Source organism: Cucurbita pepo, chromosome LG06 (genome assembly GCF_002806865.2).
Source record: "Cucurbita pepo subsp. pepo cultivar mu-cu-16 chromosome LG06, ASM280686v2, whole genome shotgun sequence".
NCBI classification, from domain to species: Eukaryota; Viridiplantae; Streptophyta; class Magnoliopsida; order Cucurbitales; family Cucurbitaceae; genus Cucurbita; species Cucurbita pepo.
The window spans coordinates 2,979,392-3,001,785 of NC_036643.1; the positions used below are offsets into that span (position 1 = coordinate 2,979,392).

At 36.9% G+C, this 22,394-nt stretch overlaps 4 protein-coding genes across 4 annotated transcripts; all 4 read left to right on the forward strand.

The window, feature by feature from the left end:
• The first annotated feature begins 2,817 nt into the window (after positions 1-2,817).
• On the forward strand, positions 2,818-8,048 carry LOC111796769 (putative esterase YitV). The gene is made up of 13 exons (XM_023679523.1): positions 2,818-3,147; positions 4,097-4,158; positions 4,241-4,321; positions 4,408-4,536; positions 4,621-4,717; positions 5,831-5,889; positions 5,989-6,079; positions 6,164-6,234; positions 6,305-6,374; positions 6,668-6,720; positions 6,795-6,888; positions 7,230-7,327; positions 7,827-8,048. The coding sequence occupies exons 1-13, from the start codon at positions 2,946-2,948 to the stop codon at positions 7,938-7,940; spliced, it is 1,221 nt and encodes a 406-aa protein (XP_023535291.1). The 5' UTR covers positions 2,818-2,945; the 3' UTR covers positions 7,941-8,048.
• A 448-nt stretch (positions 8,049-8,496) lies between these two features.
• LOC111797096 (eukaryotic translation initiation factor 3 subunit L-like) lies at positions 8,497-13,149 on the forward strand. The gene is made up of 7 exons (XM_023679991.1): positions 8,497-9,113; positions 9,599-9,933; positions 10,535-10,874; positions 11,810-11,958; positions 12,060-12,153; positions 12,573-12,644; positions 12,735-13,149. Exons 1-7 carry the CDS (start codon positions 8,562-8,564, stop codon positions 12,777-12,779), a joined length of 1,587 nt encoding a protein of 528 aa, XP_023535759.1. The 5' UTR covers positions 8,497-8,561; the 3' UTR covers positions 12,780-13,149.
• Positions 13,150-13,947: 798 nt separating this feature from the next.
• On the forward strand, positions 13,948-20,088 carry LOC111797468 (synaptonemal complex protein 1-like). The gene is made up of 18 exons (XM_023680469.1): positions 13,948-14,104; positions 14,187-14,236; positions 14,468-14,675; positions 14,788-14,913; positions 15,057-15,155; positions 15,790-16,466; positions 16,549-16,797; positions 16,902-17,030; positions 17,119-17,187; positions 17,261-17,371; positions 17,881-17,988; positions 18,071-18,181; positions 18,251-18,337; positions 18,972-19,058; positions 19,151-19,258; positions 19,436-19,522; positions 19,632-19,688; positions 19,987-20,088. Exons 1-18 carry the CDS (start codon positions 13,948-13,950, stop codon positions 20,086-20,088), a joined length of 2,622 nt encoding a protein of 873 aa, XP_023536237.1.
• An 886-nt stretch (positions 20,089-20,974) lies between these two features.
• Positions 20,975-21,638, forward strand: LOC111797469. Its single transcript, XM_023680471.1, has 2 exons — positions 20,975-21,171; positions 21,351-21,638. Exons 1-2 carry the CDS (start codon positions 21,037-21,039, stop codon positions 21,546-21,548), a joined length of 333 nt encoding a protein of 110 aa, XP_023536239.1. The 5' UTR covers positions 20,975-21,036; the 3' UTR covers positions 21,549-21,638.
• Positions 21,639-22,394: the final 756 nt, after the last annotated feature.

Consider the following 22,394-nt stretch of genomic DNA (forward strand, 5'->3'; position numbering starts at 1 on the left):
AAAAAAAAAAAAAAAAAANAACTCAGAAGCTGTGCCCTTTGAGTAAAACTATTGTACCGTAAAATGTCTTCGAAGTGTAATGCTTTTGATGTGGCCATGTGGGGCACAAGTAGCCTAGGACTCTCAGGAGGACTACCCCATTTGTACCTTATTTAGAACAGCGTTGATTATAGTCATCAAAGACCCTAATTCAAACTCCTAAAACTGAATTTTTTAAATAAATAATAATAATAATAATAATAAAACCCTAGAACTGCATAGGCTTGAACTGTGTCTAGAGATGCTACTGCATCATTTTCTTTACGTAGAGAGAAGAGAATGACTTGTACAAGATAACCCCTTACTTCGACAGCCTCTAAGGAACCAAGCGAGTTTACCAATACCTTTTGCTTTCTTCTTTGATCATTATTTTGAGGATTCGTTTGGAATATGACTGAACGTCTTGTGTCACGTGAAAGATCATAGTATATAAGTGAGGTTAACTATGTTTACTAGTATTTAATTTTTTTTTTATGAATATTATACTAGATGTGTGGATGGTCCACCATCTTTAACAAAGTTATGAGTATTATAATCGTACAGAACCTTTACCATGGCTCGATCCACAAATAAAGAAGAGGGGAACCCTTAGAACCTGGCAAAGTCATTATCGATGATTCTCGAGCAATTCTCAACCAACACGTGCGATTCACTCCCGTAAAGATTCTAACACACAATAGACATGACTCCTTACCTTAGGAGCAGGATAAGTGAGACAGCCCCGACCAGCGTCGGTGAAGAACGCAAGCAAAGCAGGAGCTCGGGCATTGTTATATTCCATTAAGAGAAACGAGGTAGACTAGTAAGAAGGCTGGGGGAGTGAACCGAAAAGCTCAGCTTTGTGGAACGGACCAATCTTCCGTACTGCCCCTTACTCTCTCTCTATAAAAAAATAAAAATAAAAAGCTTGCGGGAAGCACGAAGAGCTAAGTCCACAACCAAACCATACTGCTTCGCACTTCATCGAAGCTTAGATTTATTTTTATCAGGTTTAACTTCGATGAAATTGCGTACAGTGAAACTGCAGTTTTTTCTGGAACACGTTTAAGTTACAGATCTTTATTTGACTTGGACATTGGAGTTTTTTGGGTTGGGAATGTATTTGCTAGGGAACTGCTTCCTTCCCAAAAATGTTGCAGACAATGAAGCTGGTAGACATGACATGATGAGCTCGTACAACCCAAGAACGCAATATGCATTTGTACCAAAGATTGTCAGCATGCAGTTCTGTGAATCACAATATTCGAGGTGTACGGTAATGGGTCCTAATATACGATTTTATTTCTTTAATAAGTGATTTCTGCTCTACTTTTGCACGGATTACTGTAGATATTTGGCAGTTGCTTTTACTCGTGGACAATATCCAGATACCAGGGTCTATCAAGACCGTGGTGGCATGCATGTTCCATTCAAAAGGCAGCTAATGCAGCCAATTAACTGGGGTGGTTGGGTCCTGTCGACCCTTATAAAACCAAACAATATCCTTTTTAATAACCCCAACATCGTCGAAAGGTATTAGTTACTTTATGCTCCAAACTGAGACGCACTTCCATTATTTAATCAGCCTCTCACATCCACACACTTTATGCATATATTTACTAAAACAAGAACGATTTATTTCACTTTATGTCATCTTCAATCTCTACCCATCTTTTTAAGGGTTCGAATTCTTGTATTGAATTACTTCCTTTCTTTTACTATAATAGGGAGATTCAGTCTACATTAATCTGTAACCTCCTGAGTAGTTTCGCCTACAACTAATCTTGTGTACTGCACTTGTTACAGGCAGTGTTTTTATATCTGCCGTGGAAAATTCAGACTTTCGGTCTACTAGCCGATGCTAGATTTTGAGCCTATAGGAGGTGACTTTCTAAAGAAGCTCAGTCCAGAGCAGTATTTTATTAGAAACTTTCATGGACTCTATTCATTACTCTTGCCATAAAGACATTTAAAAAAATATCCCTCTAGTACATGAGTTTTAAAATTGTGAGGGTGACCATGATACGTAACTGGCTAAAGTGGACAATATCTGTTAGTGGTGGGCTTGAGCGGTTACAAATAGTATTAGAGTCAGACAATGGACGGTGCGCTAGCGAGGACATTAGATCTCCAAGGGGGTGAATTGTGAAATTTTATATCGATTGGCGAGTAGAATGAACAATACCTTTTAAGGATGTGGAGAAATCTCTCCTTAGTAGACCATTTTAAAATCGTGAAGCTGACGGTAATACATAATGGGTAAGTTGTGAGCTTGATAGCGATATGTAACGGGCAAAAACGTTTTAAAACTGTGAAGTTGACGGTGATGCATAGTGCGTAAATCGTGAGATTGACAGTGATACATAACAAGTCAAATCAATAATTGATGGTGGTGTATAACGGGTAAAATAACGATACTTAATGGACTAAAACAACCATTCAGTTGCTTACAAATAAATTATATTATAATCATACGTGGTTTGTAAATAAAATTTTGTTCTATGATTTTCTGATAGAAATAAGTGGGAAAAAAAAAAAAAAAAAGAAGATATTTTTTTATTAATAGTAAAATTACGTGTCTGCCACTTCAAGTTCCCTTGCTTGCATGCGTATCACTAGATACGAAAATAGGATCAGTTAGTGGTGGTGGAGACGCAAGGGAGAATTGTATCAAAGTTTGGACATGAATTAAATGAAGTGTAGATTTTAAATCAAGATAATTAAATGTAAAGTGGGTATGTAAAAGACTCGATATTGTATTTATACGCAGCCAAGCCGGTCCTTACCGGCACTAGGCGAGTGCCCGCTGACTGCAAAATTACGCAAACCATACTATAACGATAAGGAAAAAGAAAAGGCGGCAACTCTGCGTCAGCCATTCAGTCTGTCGGAAAAACGATGTGGGCCAACGACGCAGTACAATAATAATGGCAATTCTCATACCTGACGGGCTACTCCGCCCCTCCCTAACACGCCTCTGCTTTGCAGCAACTTCGCCATGGAACCGCCAAAATTCCAATGAGATTAAATCCTCGTACCGGGTCGCAGCCATGGATGAAGCTGTCCTTGACGCCGACAAATTTCGGGCTGAATTCCTGCGAATTTTGCGTAGTAGACGATCTCCAGAAGGTACGAAATTGAATTCGAATGTCATTTCTCTATTCTCTGTTTTGGTTTACCTTGAATGTTTTGATGTCTGTTCTGGGTAGCTCAGAAGTCTGTGGATTTTGGCTCTGAAATTCTTGCTTGATTCGAATGCTCGCCGTCTATTTGCTGCCATGTTTCTTGCTTTCCACATCTTTTGATGAATGTTTGCCTTTTTGTATGAATTAGCAAGTTCTCATTCGAGAATCGTGTTTCTTTCTTCTGTTACGGACCTTTAGAATGGTATGATATTGCCTACCTCATGACTCGTACCAATGGAATAGTATACTACTTACCACTTACCTATGATCTTTCTCTTAATTAGCGAACGCGGGATTCCAACCCTTCTCCACTCGAACAAAGTATACAATGAGTCTCTCCTTAAATAGTCATATCTATTCGTATAGCACTATCCTCTTCTTTGAAACACATTGCTAGTGTAATAGAGTTCTACCACGAATCTTTTCTATGAATACACCTTTGAGACTCGCATCTTCTTTGTTCGACCTTGGAGAATTCTATTGGCATGTCTAAGTTAAGATAAGGGAATGTGTGATGTCCCACATTGGTTGGGGTGGAGAACAAACCACCATTTATAAGGGTGTAGAATCCTTCCCCTAGCAGACGCGTTTTAAAGCCTTGAGAGGAAGCCCGAAAGAGAAAGCCCAAAGAGGACAATATCTACTAGTGGTGGATCTGGGCCGTTACAGAATGAATCTGATACCACTACTAGGAACAACGAACCTCCACAACGGTGTGGTATTGTACACTTTGAAAATAGGCTCTCATGGCTTCTTTTAGTTTTCCCAAAAAGCCTCTTACCAATAAAGACAACGTCGCTTATATAATACCTATGATCTTCCCTTTATTTAGCTAATATGGGTCGGTTTACGACAGAGATTATGAATCTATGATGTCTAATTGAACTTCGCAGTCCCGCTTAATGTGAAGCGCACAATGCCTATTCAGGAGCCCAACCCGCCAGCCTTCAGTAAGGTTGATGCAGTATTATATTTTTGTTCTTTCATCTTTGTTTAAATAGTAGCCTACCCATCTTGATTTACTTGCCTGTTTAAAGGCTATGGCTTCTTGTCCAAAGGCAACTTTTAGCAATTTGAAGGACTTGCTTCATGAGGAAAATCTTCACCTGATTACCGAGGCAAGTATGCTCTCGTACTTTTCGCGTTAACTATACGCAGGGCGTGATGTAACGGAATAATGTAGTTGTTTGCTAATCATTTATAGGAAGGAGAGCAAGGGAAGTTGCCTATATTGATTATAAGCATGAAGGATAGCAGACAGCAAAAAAGACCTGCAATTGTTTTTCTGCACAGTACAAATAAGTGTAAAGAGTGGTTGAGGCCATTGCTTGAGGTATCTGTTTCTTTTGCTATTGGCTTTTGTGGATATCACAAGTTGTTAGAAGTAGATAATGCAATGTATTCTTGCTTCTTTCAGGCTTATGCATCAAGGGGTTATGTAGCTATTGCCATTGATTCTCGTTACCATGGTGAAAGGGCCAAGAACAAAACCACCTACATGATGTATGCTGATTGTTGTTTATGTCGCTTCGTTTTAGTCAATTGAGTTGTTTTTTTTGTGAGATCCCATGTCGGTTGGAGAGGGGAACGAAATGTTTCTTATGAGAGTGTGGAAATCTCTTCTTAGTAGACGCGTTTTGAAACCTTGAGGGGAAGCCTAAATAGGACCATATCTACTATCGGTGAGCTTGGGCTGATACAAATGGTATCAGAGATAGGCACCAGGTAGTGTGTTAGCGAGGACGTTGGCCCCCAAGGGGGTGGATTGTGAGATCCCACATTGGTTGGAGAGGGGAACGAAACATTACTTGTAGGGGGTAGAAACCTCTCCCTAGTAGACACGTTTTAAAACCTTGAGGGGAAGCCCAAATAAGACAATATCTACTATCGGTGGGCTTAGGCTGATACAAATGGTATCAGAGTCAGGCACTGGGATGTGTGCTAGTGATGACGCTGGGCCCCCAAGGGAGGTGGATTGTGAGATCCCACATCGGTTGGAGATGAGAACGAAACATTACTTGTAAGGGTGTGGAAACCTCTCCCTAGTATACACGTTTTAAAACCTTGAGGGGAAGCCCAAATAGGACAATATCTGCTATCGATGAGCTTGGGCTGATACAAATGGTATCAGAGCTAGGCACCAGGTAGTGTGTCAACGAGGATGCTAGGCCCCCAAGGGGGTGGATTGTGAGATCTCACATCGGTTGGAGAGGGGAACGAAACATTTCTTATAAGGGTGTGGAAGCCTCTCCCTAGTAGACGCGTTTTAAAACCTTGAGGGGAAGCCCAAAAGGGAAAGCTCAAAGAGGACAATATCTACTAGCGGTGAGCTTAGACTGTTACATTTTTATCTATGGGTTTCCAAAACTCAAAAATTTGCTCGCTACTTGACCGACTGGCTGATCACTCGTCGCCCATTAGTGAAACTGTGAACACATCGGCTTAAATTTTCTTAGAATCTGAGGCAATGAATTGGCCTATCTTCTTATTGAATCTGGCTGCCAACGAAGTGATATTGTCAATCAACCCATGATATGTTAATATCACTTTCTAGCTCTTCTTAGTCTCTGCAGAAGAGTACCCTTTTCTTTTGCAGAGTTGAGTCCTAACCGGATGCCATAATCTAGTGCAGGCTCTTATATCTTCATGGAAAAGAGGCGATACCATGCCGTTCATATTTGACACGGTAGCGTCTCGTTTCATTTGGTAACCGAATTGTTGGGACTATGAATGAACAATTAGCTGCAAATGTAACCAACGGATTAGGATATCAAATGGCTTGCAGGTATGGGACTTGATAAAACTGGCGGATTATCTGACGAAAAGGGAGGACATTGACCCATGTAGAATAGGAATTACTGGCGAATCACTTGGAGGTCAGTCAAAAGTAAAATAAGGACCAAATTAGAACATGTTTTTTCTTTGTTATATGAAGCTTGCATTTCACATTTTCATTGCAGGAATGCATGCATGGTTTGCTGCTGCTGCTGATACTCGCTACTCTGTGGTTGTCCCCATAATTGGCGTGCAGGTAGTTCACCCAAATGATCACACTCTGGATCTTGTGTTAGTCCAGCTGATATTTTGTGATATGATTGCAGTGTTTTCGATGGGCCATAGATAACGATAAGTGGCAGGCACGAGTCGAGAGTATAAAACCTGTTTTCGAGGGTAAGGTGAATGAATGGTAATTGGTTAAGGACAAAGCAGGGTGACTGATAGTGGTTACACACCACGGTTTGAGAGGGAACGAAACATTCTTTATAAGGGTGTGGAAACCTCTCCCTAGTAGATGCGTTTTAAAAACCTTGAGAGGAAGCCTGAAAGGGAAAGCTCAAAGAGGACAATATCTGCTAGCGGTGGGCTTAGGCTCTGTAACCTCTTGCTTGAGCGTTTTTTAAGTTGTTGAAAAAACGAATCACTTTATAATACACACATGGTCGGTCTTTGTATCTTGTCTGCAGAAGCCCGAATCGAATTAGGCATGAACGAGATCAACAAAGAAGTGGTGAAGAAGGTTTGTTGTCTCAAGTTCCTGGTTTAGTAATTTGAAGTTGAATTAGTATGATCATTTCCTACTGTTTTGTTCAGGTCTGGAATAGGATTGCTCCTGGTTTAGTTTCCCAATTCGGCTCGATTTATTCGGTTCCAGCTATCGCACCACGTCCTTTGTTGTTATTAAATGGTAGCGTTCATATCCTCTGTCTACTATATGATGTTAGGAATCACGGATCTCCACGATGGTATGATAGTGTTCACTTTGAGCATAAGCTCTCATGGCTGGTTTGGGCTTTTCCCGAAAGGCCTGAGATAGTATTCCTCACATGTAGACCTATGATCTTCCACTAAATTAACCAATGTGGGACTCACTCCCAATAATCCTCCACGTATGAATTATAATCACAAACCAACGTTATAGAGGCATTGGAAGATTGGAATATGCAGTATGAACAAAAAAACCATGCTTACATCTTTGTGGTCTGTTCAAGTATTGTTAATGTGCGGTTTGGATTTGAAAAACAATAGGTGCAGATGATCCTCGATGTCCGATTGCTGGTTTGGATGCTCCCGTGTCGAAAACCGAGACAGCTTATCAGAGGCTTGGTTGTCCAGAAAATTTTAAGGTATGTAAATCTTGTGTGAATTGAGGAGATATTGTTCTCTTTGAGCTTTTCCTTTCGGGCTTCCCCTCAAGGTTTTTAAAATATGTCTGCTCGGGAGAGGTTTCCACACCCTTCAAAATAATGCTTTGTTCCCTTCTCCAACCGACGTGGAATCTCACAATCCACCCCCACTTTGGAGCCAGCGTCTTTGCTGGCACACCACCAGTCTGACTCTGATACTATTTGTAACAGCCTAAGTCCACCGCTAGTAGATATTGTCCTCTTTGGGGTTTTCCTTTCGAACTTCACCTCAAAGTTTATAAAACGCGTCTGCTAGGGACATGTTTTCACTCTTATAAAGAATTCTTTGTTTCTCTCTCCAACCGATGTGGGATCTCATATGTGAAGCAAAGTAGAAACATAGTTATTGCATTGTTCCATGGTGTCGTCGTGTCTACAATCTCTCCCGTTTTTTGTTTTGATATAGTTGTTTGATCATATTCTTATTTGATCTGTGCAGTTCATCGCACAACCTGGGATTGGCCACGAAATGACACCAGAGATGGTAAAAGAAGCTAGCCAATGGTTTGATAAGTTCTTAGGCCACAGTATCAAAGACCAGCTGTTGGATTGATAGCTCATTTCGAGTTGTTAAAATTTAAGAATGTATGCTTAATCCACGACATCTAAATGGTGTGTGATGTGAAAGTTTTCTATTCATAATTAAAAAAAAATTACCTAATTATCATATATGAAAATAGAAATAAATGAGAAGAACAATAAATAGAAAGATACTTACAGACAAATATCTGTTATGATTCAAACTTTAGCTCTTTATTTATTTTTTTTATAATGTTCATATTTTATCATTAATTTCATTAAAATGTAAACTTATATTTTTTTTAGGCTGAAAAATATTATTAACATTAGCGAGTAAATTTATTAATAAATATTTTATTTAAAATCTTTTAACATTTTTGAAATGTTAATTAAATATTTTAATATAAGTTTAAATTTGGCTTAAATATTTAATTTACTTACAAGATTTTGAAACATTAAATAAAATGACAAAAAAGAAAAAAGAAAAAAACAATTTGGGCTTACTGAAACCATGTAATGGCCCAATAGCAATGAAGCCCAAAATTCTGATCCATGAGGTTCAGGAACATTGAAAATTTGAGCATCAGTCCCTTCCAACCTATGCTTCTCCAACCCTAATTTCCGTCTACCTCAGTAACAGCTGAATTCAGTCATCATGGCCTCTTACGATTACGAAGACTCAGGTGCCAACTATGATGACCCCCGGCACGCGACGGCGCCATCTCCGGCTGGCCAAGATATTGGCTATGACCCCAATTTCGTTCCAGATTCCGTCAAGTCATTTGTCGTTCATTTGTACCGGCACATCCGGGAGAAGAATGTATACGAAACCCATCAAATGTATGAAACCTCCTTCCAGTCCTTATCGGACCGCCTATTCAAGGACACACCTTGGCCGTCAGTAGATGCCGTTGCTCATTTTGTGGATAATGACCATGTTTTCTGCCTGCTTTACCGTGAGATGTGGTTCCGCCATCTCTATGCGAGGTTATCACCAACTTTGAAGCAGAGGATTGACTCGTGGGATAATTATTGTAGCTTATTTCAGGTGGTTTTGCACGGAGTCGTGAATATGCAATTGCCTAACCAGTGGCTATGGGATATGGTGGATGAGTTTGTTTATCAGTTCCAGAGTTTCTGCCAATACCGGGCCAAGATGAAGACTAAGACCGAGCAGGAAATTGCTCTTCTGAGAAAATTCGATCAGGTTGCTACGATTCATTTGTTTTATTTTCCATCTCTAGGGTTACAAAACAGTATTACTCCCTGGCCTTCTTATTCTTCTATATGAACTAATGTGTATTTAGTTTTATCAAATTTCATGGTATTTTAGGATTTGATTTGAAGCGTTTAGCTTCTCCAAGGATGTTGAAAAATAGCCGGAATATCCTTGAATTCCATGGTTTCTGAACTTAGAATGACAATCTTGTAAAGCCCACGAGATGTGAAAGTGTTATTTTGTTTTTTATATTCGTCTGACGGAGTTTGTGTACACTAGGTCAGATATTTGTTCCAAATTTGATAGCCTTGTTTGGATGTACCTGCATCAAACTGTCACCAATCCTTCATACACTCATCTTCTAGCTGTCACGTCCACTTCAAATTTTTTTTGCCCGTTTAGTCTTAATGGTTTCTATGGTCTATCTATATCAAAGAAGTAGGAGCTTAACTTAAGTGGTTGTTTGATTATAGGCTTGGAATGTATATGGTGTCCTCAACTACTTGCAAGCATTTGTGGAGAAATCCTCAATCATTCATATTCTTGAGGAGGAGAAAGAAGGTCTAGAACAATTTACTGCCACTGATGGGTATGACTATAGTGGTGGAAGTAGTAATGTTTTGAAGGTGTTGGGATATTTCAGCATGGTTGGATTACTTCGGGTTCATTGCCTGTTAGGCGATTATCACACTGGTTTGAAGTGCTTACTCCCAATTGACATAAGCCAGCAAGGAGTTTTTACTAGTGTGATTGGAAGCCATATTACTACTATATACCATTACGGGTTTGCCAACCTAATGTTGCGGAGGTATGGATTTTTTCCGCAGTCTGCATTTCTTTGAAGTGTTTCATCTCGTTGATTCATTGTTTTCCCTCCCCTGCATACCTTTCAGTGCCTTATTTAGTTACCACATATTTTTTTGGATGGATTACGAGAAAGTTCTTTAATTTTAGGTGGGTTTGTCGAGAGAATCTTTTTGTTCTTTGAATCCTGACATGTTGCCCTATTAATCCATTTAGTTCTTTCAATCTTCTTGTTTCAACTTCGCATGCATTTCAATTCTTCTTGACCTCCATTTAAAGCCAATATTTTGCAAACATGCATTTTTCTATAGGAAGCAAAACCTTGTTTCATAAAAACTTTATTATTAGTACATTTAGGTGTGTTTTGGCGCATTAAGCAAATAAACAAAGTTTGAAGAAAGAAACCCATCGATACATCATCCTTTTTTTTCTATGTATATGCATCAGAACATTATTCAATACTTAATCTTTCAAGGCATCACCATTATACGGTAGTAATCATCTCTACCATGTGCATCCTACATCTGTATTTAGTGCCTTGGACTTTTTCCCTTCATTTTTTACTTAACAAATTCTTAATAAAGCTCATATCCCTCTCTTTTCAGGTACGTGGACGCCATTCATGAATTCAACCGAATTCTCCTGTATATTTATAAAACCAAGCAATACCACCAGAAATCTCCTCAGTATGAGCAGATTCTTAAGAAGAACGAGCAAATGTATGCCTTGTTGGCCATATGTGTTTCACTCTGTCCACAAGTGAAGCTTGTTGATGAAACTGTGAACTCTCAGTTGCGGGAGAAGTATGGTGAAAAGATGATCAGGATGCAAAGGTATGATGAGGAAGCTTTTGCCATCTATGACGAGCTTTTCTCATATGCTTGTCCGAAGTTCATCACTCCATCTGCTCCTAGTTTTGAGGAGCCTCTAGTAAACTACAACCAGGTAAGCTTTAGATCTGTAATTTTGAAGTAGTTATTTTGTAACTATTAGCAAGCAGCAGCTATTTTGAAATTAAGTTCTAGATATATTCGCCATTGATAATCCTTTTGAAGTTATATCTGATGCAGTTATGAAGTTGACAAGAAACTTTAGTGTTGTGAGACCATGCAAATGATTGAAATTAGGTGAATTGAGTGACCATACTTTGCTTAATAGTCAAAGGATATGAAAAGGAGATGTAGAGATAAAGAATAACATGTGTTACATTGAGTTTTCTTTAGCTGTTTGGATCAAGCAATGTGCATTTTATTTGCTGTGTCTTATTGTCTAATCCTTGTTTTAATATGTTGAATCTTACAATGAAATAGGCTGTGACAGGGAGTACAAGCAGTATTTTGTTGCCTCATCAAAAGCTTCTTGGGCCTTTTCTTTTCTCTCTCTTTTTCTTTGAGTATTTTTGATATTGCTACAAATGTTATCAATTGGATGAATTTTTGCTTAGTCTTTTACGGTTTGTTGTCCTTATGCGTTGTAGTTCATTCTTTCACAAAGTAGTTTATAATCAAAATGAATGCATGAACGAACGAACAAGCAAATAAATGGGCTGAGACAGTTCTTTAATATCACTGGAATTCTACAGTTCATAGTCTGGCTGATTCTTGGACTATTCAACTCGAGTTTCCTTTGAAGTTTCTAAAATTATCATTTCAAGAGGATTTTTAATCTCTCTAAGACTTAACATGTATTTTGTTTTAAGCCCCTTTTTCTAGTTTTGTCTGCTTTGTCCGAATTGGAGTGTAGATTAAGATTGATGACTTTGATTTTACCCTTTCTTCACAAAACCTATGCAGGCATGAGGTCATGTTAAACCCCACCTGCGTGTTGTCTGTGTTGGGCTCTCTTTCAGAGGTTTTATTCACATCTCTTATCTTTTTCAGGATGCCTATAGACTTCAATTGAAACTATTTCTTTATGAAGTAAAGCAACAACAATTACTGTCTGGCATCCGGACCTTCTTGAAAGTGTATTCCTCCATCTCCCTTGGGCAGCTTGCTACTTACATGGAAATGGATGAATCCACACTAAGGTTGGAATTAAAATACAGCAGGATATATCAACTTCTTATCTTTATTCACTGCTGCATGTTTCCTAAGATTAATTAAGCGACGTTTTTTTTAATATTTACAGGACGATTCTGTTGACATACAAGCATAAAACCCATGCCGTTGATAGTGTTGGAAAAATTATGTCTAATGCAGACGTGGATTTCTACATCGACGATGTACGTCTACTTTTCTTCAATTACCTCTTCTTTGGATTGCAAATACATTTAAATTTAGAACACACGACATGTCTTCCAGTAATCCATTGTTTGTTCTTTACATTTTATTTTGTGGGTTGGTTTTAGCTTTTCCTTTTTTATCCTTTTACAAAAAACGTCTGACTTTGAAATAAATGTTCATATGGCAGCTACGCTGAGCTTATTATTGTCTTGATTGTATTTGTTTGATTCTTCTATGAGTTTTTTGTTATCTGGTCTATCATATTCGTATATCGATTATGCTGCCATACAAATCGGATTCCATCGGACTTCTTCCTTGTGATAATACATGGATGTTCCCGAAGGATAAATAATTTGTAGCATCAAAGATAAATGGCTTTCCTAAAGGACGCTGGTCTTTTAACGTAATCTCATTGCAGGACATCATTCATGTTGTGGAATCTAAGCCTGTAAATCGCTATGGAGATTTCTTCTTGCGGCAAATTGTTAAAGTATGTAAATTTTCTGGTCAATCTTGCATCTCTCAACTCCATATTATCTGGATGAAACGATAATCATACCTGTGTTTTTCTTCGTGACAGCTCGAAGGAATGATTAATGATTTGGACAGAGTGAAACTGGACTGAGTTTTCTCATTGAGAGTTTTGTTGAAGTGGCTTTTTTGACGAAGTTTTTGCCAAGGAACGGTTACAACATTTAATTTAAAGCCTACCTTATCCATTTTTCATCTTCACTCTGTACTATTTATTAGTGTAGATACTTCGGGGAAGCAAACTTCAATCTCCTGCACTCACTCAAATGTCACTCGGATATCAGAGTGCTGAAGGCTTGTGCCTGAGTTTTTAAGTTTATTTTCTTGGCATTTATGTGTTATTAGTCTATTTACTAAATTCATGTATCTACCTTGAAAGTTTCCTTTACATGAAGCATAAAACATCGAACTTTAACAAGGGCCTCTTTTTGTTCGAAGTTTTCGTGTGTAAAAGTGCATTTAACTACTTGGCGTTCCCGTGTTTGGATAATGTGTTCTAGAGCCTTTATGGGTTCAATGAGTACTTTAAAGTTAGAGCTTTTCGATGTCTGCTACCTTAACAATTTCTAGGCACTCGTGCCCGATTGGAAAATTGTCTGTTGAACATCTGATGGTGCGTTGTTTTGGCTTGAGCTATGCAACGAGTGCTTGATGGTCATTTGCGTATTTAGATATATTATTTAAATTTTAATTATTTGAGGATGATAATCGTGGAATTACTTATAAATAAATGTGCTTAAATGAAATTTATAAAACTTAATTGAACTCGGATTGCCTGTGGAAAGTGTTTTTTAGGAATATATTTTTTTTTTCTATTTTATACACAAATTTATTTACTTTACGGCTTTAAATTTTTATTTAAAATGCTATAACCGGATGATTGGTCAAATGGTCGCCGGCGGTGGTTGCTGGTGGTGGTGGTGGTGATGGTCGGGACGAATTGAAGTAGAATTTAAATTATTGGAATAATAATAAAAAAGATATTTGAATAATTGAATATGCATTTCCATTTTTTTTTGCCACGTCACGTTGATTTCGAATAAATAAATAAATAAAAACGCGCGCGCTCATGGTTTATGCCAACATGTACATGGCTGACATGGCATGAGGATGCCGAATATTATCATTTAGTTGAACTTCGGTTCGCTTGGCGCCCAATTCGCCTGTCACACAGTATGATACGCGGAAACCCGCGAGCTTGAGCGCGAGGTGGAAGTGCAAATTACCAGGATTTCTCTCCGTCGTTGACTTCCGATTCAACAATGGAGAAGCTCGGTGTTCCAAGCATGAAGAGGTCGAACCAGTTGAAGTCACTCTCTGATTCGCCACAAGGAACTACGAAAACGTTCTCCTTCTCTTCACGTTCCGTTCCGGACTCTGCCTCGTCGGGAAGTTTAGTAAATTTGAAGATTGCAGCAGGTTCTAATCAGAAAGTTCAGTGTTAGTCATTCTTTTGTAAGGAATGAAGTTTTATTTTGATCGTGTTATCCATATTATGCAGAGAAATTGATGAAAGAGCAAGCTGCTGTAAAGACTGATCTGGAAATGGCGGTATGAAGCTTCATTCTCTATGAGTTGCGCACGCGCGCGTCTTCGTACAAGATTTATATGGTCATTGGAATGGTCGAATAGCAGCCATATTACTTTTAATCTCAATACACGAACAGTCTGTGTGCTATTTTCTGTAGATCTGTTCGTTAGGTCATTCTGATCTGTTACGTTTTTTTTTTTCCTGTGATCATTCTGCGGAGTACTTGATTTCTGAGTTGGAAAAGTTTACAGAATGCGAAATTGAGGAAATCAGTGGAGCACACACGTAATTTAGAGGATAAAGTGCAGAATGCCTTGAATGAAAATGCCAAACTCCAGGTGCGACAGAAAGAAGACGAGAAATTGTGGAAGGGATTGGAATTGAAATTATCTTCGGCTAAGACACTGAGTGATCAGCTCACCGAAACATTGCAGCATCTAGCCAGTCAGGTTCAGGATGGTAGTTACCAATCTGTGGCTCAAAATTTAAGCCTTCCGTTGTTTGTTAGTAATAATTAATCTCAAGTATGGCTTACTTCAATTTTAATCATTGCATTAATGAAATCATACAGCTGAGAAAGACAAGGAGGTTTTAGAAGCCAAATTATCTGCAAGTTCTACAGCTGTTGATGGGTTAAACCAACAAATGCAGGAGTTATCAATAAAAGTAGAGAATGTAGAAGAAACACTAAGAAATCGTAAGTTCTTAAACATTTAACCTCGACTTCTTTTTGCAAAATTTCGTTGGTTAATCTCACAATGTACCATAAACTTCTCTGGTTTATCCTTGTTAACTTTGGAATGCAGCTTGTTATGTAATGCTTTTGAACTCTGAACATAGGTGAGAAGGAGCTGGCGGAGCTCAAAATTGAGAAAGAAGAAATTTGTAAATTGTACAGAAAAGAACAGCAGGGAACTGCAAATCTGATCGAGGAAAAAGGTAACTATAACCACTAGGGTTAAAATTTGCAGAAACTTCTTAAACAGTGCATGACTGGTAATTTGGGATGACAATCTTCTTATTGTAATATGGAAAATTTCATTTTGAAATCGAGGAGAAAGAAGTATTATCCAACAATGACCAACTCCCAATTTTCTATTTCTTATCAATATCAACATGTATTAACATGCAATGCTTCAACTTTACCAATTCTTAGTTGCAATGTATATGTATTAATTGATGAATGTTTATTCTGTTATGTTTTATAAACAAAGGAAAGTTAAGCCTGCGGGAAACTGTTCCCTGGTTATTATTTCCAATCCTAACCTTGATTCCTTAAAGGCGGTAATTGGACCGTGAAAAAAAATTATTGACATTGAACAGTCCTTTATTGGCACCAATGAAATATACATTTTTCTACTTGTGCTTCCACTTTCTTTATATCAGGTTTCCAGTTTCCTGTTTACCCCATCATAGGTCTGACTCAATGTTATTCATGATCTTGATATAAAACTATTAAAGCTTGTTCAAATAGGTCATGATGTTTGAAAACTTGAGAAAGTAAAATTATAATCTTGTAGTGTTTTGTGACTTTGTTTTCATAAATGTGGACTACTACGATACTTTCTTGCAGACTCTATAACCAAGACATTTGAGGATACACTTATGCAGAACAGGTTGATCATAGAGGGCTTGAACTCTAAGCTGGAAGAAGCACAATTTGTCTTAAACACGAAAGAAGATAAAATTACTAGTTTGATAGCCTTACGAGATGACTTGCAGAAGGAAAAGAGTGATTTGGAAATGCATAATGATGAGGTTCATAGGAAATTAGATGCGTCACTCGTGGAGATCAAAAACCTTGAAAACCTCGTCAATTTATTGGTTGAACAGCTGGTTGAACTGGATCGTCATAACTCAACTTTTTTAGAGAAATTTAATCAGCTAAACCTTCTAAGTGACTCTTGCTTTAAGCTAGCCAAATTGGAGAGGAATGTTGCTTCAGAACTGGCCCAAAAGCAATACAACAAGCTCTATGACAACTTGATTTGTATAACATCAGAAAAAAGTGCACTCAAATTGATAAATGTTGAATCACAGGAAAAGGTAGATGAACTTCAGAAAGTCCAGGAATCGCTCATGGCACAGCATTCAGAAGAATCTCGTTTAGCAGGAGAGAGAATTCAAAAGTTGGAGTCTGAAGTAGAAACTCTTGTTTCAGAAAAGACCGGGGCAGAATCATTAGTTTCCAAGTTAGAGGAGGAAATTGTTACTTTGTCAGAAAGCTCAAGATCCTCAGAGAGTAAAATGGTCTACACATTTTTCAAAAGATTTAAATACTTTGATAACAAGCTATGTTATTCAACTAATTTTATTGTATATTTTCTTGCAGCAAGATTTGTTGCAGAAGATTACCGCACTAGAAATTGAGAATCGGTGTAACGTAGAAAAATTGGAGAAAGAGTTGCACGACAAAACAGAAGAAATGGATACTTTGATGAAGGAGAGAGAAAACCATAAAAAACATGCAGATATGCATGCAGTAGAGAGCGATCAACTTCGCACTATTTTGAAGGAAAAGGAAGAGTTGATTCTTTTGTCTAAGGAGCGTGAGAAGAAGCTAGAAGACGAAAATAAAGAGGTTTTCATAAATTATACTGTTGCAATTGTTGATTTTCATGAAAAACTTTCTCGATTAGCTTTTGAATGAACGTAACTTTAAGACTAAGTAGTCATCTATTACAGAATCAAGCTCTATTGGTTACTGCTGAAACGAAGCTTTCTGAGGCTAAAAGACAGTACGATACAATGCTGGAGAGTAAACAGATGGAGTTATCAAGACATTTGAAAGAAATATCCCATAGAAACGATCAAGTAAGCTTTGTTTCCATTTTCTCGTAAATGATCTTCATGCGGTTAAGAATACCTTTATTTAGGCTGACAGCAGTAAAACTATTATTAGGCTATCAATGACATTCGGAATAAGTATGAACTGGAGAAATTGGAGATTGCTAACAAGGAAAAAGAAAAGGTTCACTCTTAGAACTCATACTTCGCAACATATTAAAATATAAAACTTCTTGCTTATTCATTTAAGCATACAGACAGATCAGGCTGTACAAGAGATGGAACAAAATTGTGAGCAAAAACTAGCAGAGGTGAAAGAAGAATCTAGGCAATGCCTGATTCGCATTCAGGAAGAACATGCTGCTCTGGTAACATTTGAAAAGAACGAAGCTTAACTTGCCTTCCTATGATCATGATATTCATAGTTGACATAGCCCACCTGTTAAGATTTCCATCTTTAGTTTGTTCCTTTTTTTTCTCTTGTGTTTAATTACTACCAAAAACTTATAATCTGGGATTATGGACGGCGTGCATCAGATTCCTTTTTGATCCAAGTTAAAAACATGTTGAACTTCCATTTTGTACGACAATTTGAGCTATGTTAAATGTTTAATATCTTATATCAGAAATGGTGAGAAACTATCTGACAGCCTTAGTGGACTGGCCAGCTTATGCATGAAGTGAACTTGTAGTTTAGTAGTAGTAATTGAATTCCTTCTCTCAATATCAATAATTGTAATTCATTAAGCAATCTCATAAGCTTCTTTGTTGGGGTGGAGAATTTATCTTGCTATCATATGAATATTTGTTTATTTGAGGGGTAAATACTGAGCCTCAATGAGTAAAGTGTTTTATATCCTACAATTTGATTTCGTAGTTGAATCAAATTCAGCAAGAGCATTCCAGAAATGAACAAATTCGTAAAGCTGACCACAATGAAGAGTTAAGACATGTTCAACTTCAAGCTGAAAACGAATTGAAAGAGGTTATGTATATATATTCAACTTTTTAGTTTCTGTCAGCACTTGCATCATTAATTGACAATTCAGTAGTTTATAACGTTCCAGATATTGACCTTACTGAGAAATGAACATGAGGCTCGGATGAAAGGCTTGACATGTCAAAACGAAGATGAGTGTAGGAAACTTCAAGAGGAATTGGATCTCCAAAAAACCAAAGTACTCTCAAACTCAGGTATAAATATCAAGTATCGTGCTCATGTCTTAATCTACTCATAAATGTCACAGGAAGACAGGCAGAGAACTTTGTTGCAATTGCAATGGAAAGTGATGGGTGACAAGCTACAAGAGGACCAAGAAGTGAATTCAAAGAAGGTAATCTCCTGTCCCATGTGCAAGAGTGCGCACGTGATACTACCAATCAACTCCATGCCATTTCCCTCCCTGAAGTTTTCTCGTAATTTGAACTTGTAGTATTTGTATTCTATCATCTATGTGCCGTTGATCATTTCAGACTTTTCATATTATGTACAATACACGAAACTAATTCTTGTTGGATCATTATTTTCCATTCTCAAAATTTTATACTGTTATAAGAAGCATCCTAGTTTTTCGTATAGAACTTCATTGGATTAAAATAGGAATGTTAAAATATATTTCTAGTCCTTGCACACACTTGAGTGTTTGTTACATTTTGGTCCTTATGTTCTTTACAATGTTTAATTCATGTAATTTTAGAACTGTAATCATTAAATCTTGGAGTTAAAAATACCCTCTAATGAGTCAATTAATCATCCACCATTATTGACATCGAATACTCTTTAATTTTGTTTTGTTTTATTTTCTTTTTAATTTTATCCGTGTATTATTTTATTTCCTGATATCCAAGGTGTAAATTCAAACACAAAATCCCTTGATTACTACACACTTTGTATTAAAAGTTCGTACTTGTTCATTTTCGTATATCAAATTTAGTTTATCCTTCATAATTTAATAACTTATGGTGCAGGACTACTCCATGTCATCAATCAAGATGAGAGATTCTGGTGGTTCCCGAAAAAGCAAGCGTGCTCTGATTAGAACAGCAAATGAAGAGGTGCCACTGACAGCTGATAGATTTATGACAGAAACGAAGTCTGTTGATCAGCCACATTTTAAATTCTTTTGCATCTTTATATCTTCTCACAGGAATCACCTTACTTGCAAGACACTCAAACACCGGTATCACAGTTGTTGAAGACCGTAGAGGACATTAACACAGGAAGTGTTGCAAATATTCCTAAGCATCATAAGAAGGTACGTTGTATGTTAAAATGATGTGCACTTCACGTTATCTGACTTGTCGAGATTAATGCATAGATCCCGTTAATATCTTGATAGAAGTTCAAGGGAATTATATGAAGTTCCAAAAATTTCCGCATATTTTACACTTGCCTTCCGCTGCAAAGTGAAACTTAATTAATGGCTGGCCAGGTTACTCGCCATGAATATGAAGTTGAAACTACAAATGGAAGGACGATCACTAAAAGAAGAAAAACCAAAAGTACGGTTCTGTTTGAGGTATGAACCTGATCACTAAGATGAACCAATAGGACCGTGCACATGTAGAGAAACTTGATCATCTCAGAGTTCTTATGCAATGGTTAAATCTGTTCTTCATGTATATCAGGACCCGAGAAAACATAATAAAACTCCAAGAAGAAACACCCCCAGAGTTCCTGCCAAGGTACAAGAAAAGGCTTAGATCCATGTCCTATTGGGTATCTTTCCCTTTCCTGATTTGTGTACTGCAGTTGGCTTAGCTGGTTGCTGATTCATGCTAACTTCAAATAATTCTTTAGTATCAACTAGATAAAAACTATAAAAATTACGTGTTTATGTGTGTATTTTTTAATGCAAATAATTTGGTTTTATGAAATATGAAATATCAGAGAATCACATTTTTCGATAGAAAATTTCTTATTTACGCTGTGACGTCTAAATGTTGTATTAACATTTTTTTTTTATCCCAACTCTCTTTGTAGACAATTAAGGGTGGAGGTGAATCACGTCCTTCAAAAATTGGTGATTTGTTTATGGAAGGGTCCTTGAATCCCTATGCAGATGATCCTTATGCATTTGATTAAAGGTATATTCAATAAAATGCTTTTACTTTTTAGTTTTCAGCTTTCTTCAAAGAAAATTTAATTTCTCTTTCTTCTGATTGGTAGAATCTTCAGCATTTAATGTTTATCTGGCTGTTTTTGTTATCCAAAGCAAAAATTTAACCTAAAAAATTAAGCCAACGTGTTAAGCTGTTCTCAAACCCTAAAAAGGAATAAAAATTTCTAGAACGAATTCCGTCCACAAAACTATATTTTCAGACTTAACATTCCTTCTCTGAAGACAAGTGGAAGTACCGATTAGTCCAAATAGATTTGAAGTCTTGTGAACCTTATGTCATTTTCTTTTCCTAGTAGTGCCGAACAACTCGCTCATTTGCACATTTCTAAAAAATCCTTCTTATCTTGGGATCCTTACCTCCAAAGGTCCAAAGTTGCCCTAATATAACAACGTAACAATGATATATACCACAAGCACAAAAATTAGTCTGAACACGCGCCAAGGAGAGAACAATTTGGCTTTTCCTCTATAAGTGGCTACAATTTTTTTCTCCCTAATGTCAGACTCAAAGACGTGAATCTTGAAATGGATACCAATATACCAAACACTATATGAGTTCCAAAATTGGGATAGGGAAGATCTTTGACTTTGCTTCTCTTATGCTCGCAAGGATCCATTATCTTTGTCCATATCTCGCAAAGTGTATACCAAGGAAGTAGACTCAGCTAATTTCACTAATTTATTGAAGTTACTCCGGAAAGAGAATTCCAATTGGAGTTTGGACATGGGGTTGGTGAAAAAAACACAAGCTTTATGATTGTTGGACGATTGAGTGTGTTCGTAAGTACTGTTGAAACACTTTTGGTTGTCTAAGATTATTGTTGGTCTTAAACAAGTTACGCAGAGCAGGTAAGTGACAGCCAAGATCTGGATTGAAATATATCAACAAGTTACGCAGAGCAAAGTTTCAAATGAACATTTCAGTACCTGTTCTACGACATGGCTCATGGGACTCTTGGCTACTGCCTCTCCCTTCAGGTACTGCATCCATTGAAATTGAACTTATAGCTCGGATGGCCATGGGGATTGACAGAGAAATTGAGAAGGTGAGCCTTCATTGTTTTTCTCACAATTGACTTGGTCTATTACTCGGTAGGGCAAACTTTACGTGTCAACATTTTTGAAACGCCAGTTTCATCTTCTCAATGCAGCTTATCTCATTGAATTGCTATCTGTGTGCTTATGATGACCATATATTTTTTTCTGTCTATTTTGAAACGTGTAGTTCGCCGTGGATGTTTACAGGACTGAGAATGCTGCGTATGCTTTGCTGAGATTGGGTGTGGACTTGAATGATTCTCATCTCAGGAAACAGTTCTATGTTGACAGGTCAGTGGTCCCTTGGTCTTACTGTGATTCATATACCTCGCTTGAATGTTTTCCACTCAACTGTGGAGTACCTATTTTGTTACAAATGGATTAAGACATGGAGAACATAATCCATAAAAATAATTGACATAACCGAACATACTCATAGATGTTATAGTTAACACTAATCAGTTTCTTTCTACCCACTATGTCGGATAAAGTCTTGAGTGTGGAAAAATTTCATACATTTAAAATAAAATAAGATATCATTCCACGACGTGTTAAATGTTGAATAAAAATAGTATATACTATTGAGGTATTGAATTTTTTTTTCTAGAGTTTGAGTGATAATCTAAACAATAGTCGAGAGACAAAGTCCAAATATATTTATAAATTATAACTACCAAATTGTTATCTAATAAAAGTTGTCACTTGATTTTGATAAAATTTTGCACGATAAAAATTAAATTGTTACGAATTTGAAAGTGACGTATTATTTTAATTCTAAAGGATTATTTTGGATTTTGTTTTCTACATATAAAAAATTATCTAACCTATTATTTATTTATTTTATTTATATATATATTTTTAAAAAATATTTCTACAAATGTAAGTAAAAAGTAAAATAAAGAAATTATGAGAACAACGAACTGAATCTAAATAAGACTGAAAACAAAACAATTTTCTTGAGAGAGAATCTCCAATATAATACTAGTACGGAACCCTACTTACTAACGGTTATAAGACTTACATTTGGAACTCAAACAGGATTATATATATATATTTACCTAACCATATCAATAACATTTAAAAAGAGTACTAAAAAGTTACTCTAAAACATCATATAAATCTTTGAAACACTATAGGTATAACTCAAGCTACTCTAAAAGATATAAAAATATTTGTGTGTGGATAATTTTTTTTTTTTTTTTTTTTTTTTTTTTTTTTTTTTTTTTTTTTT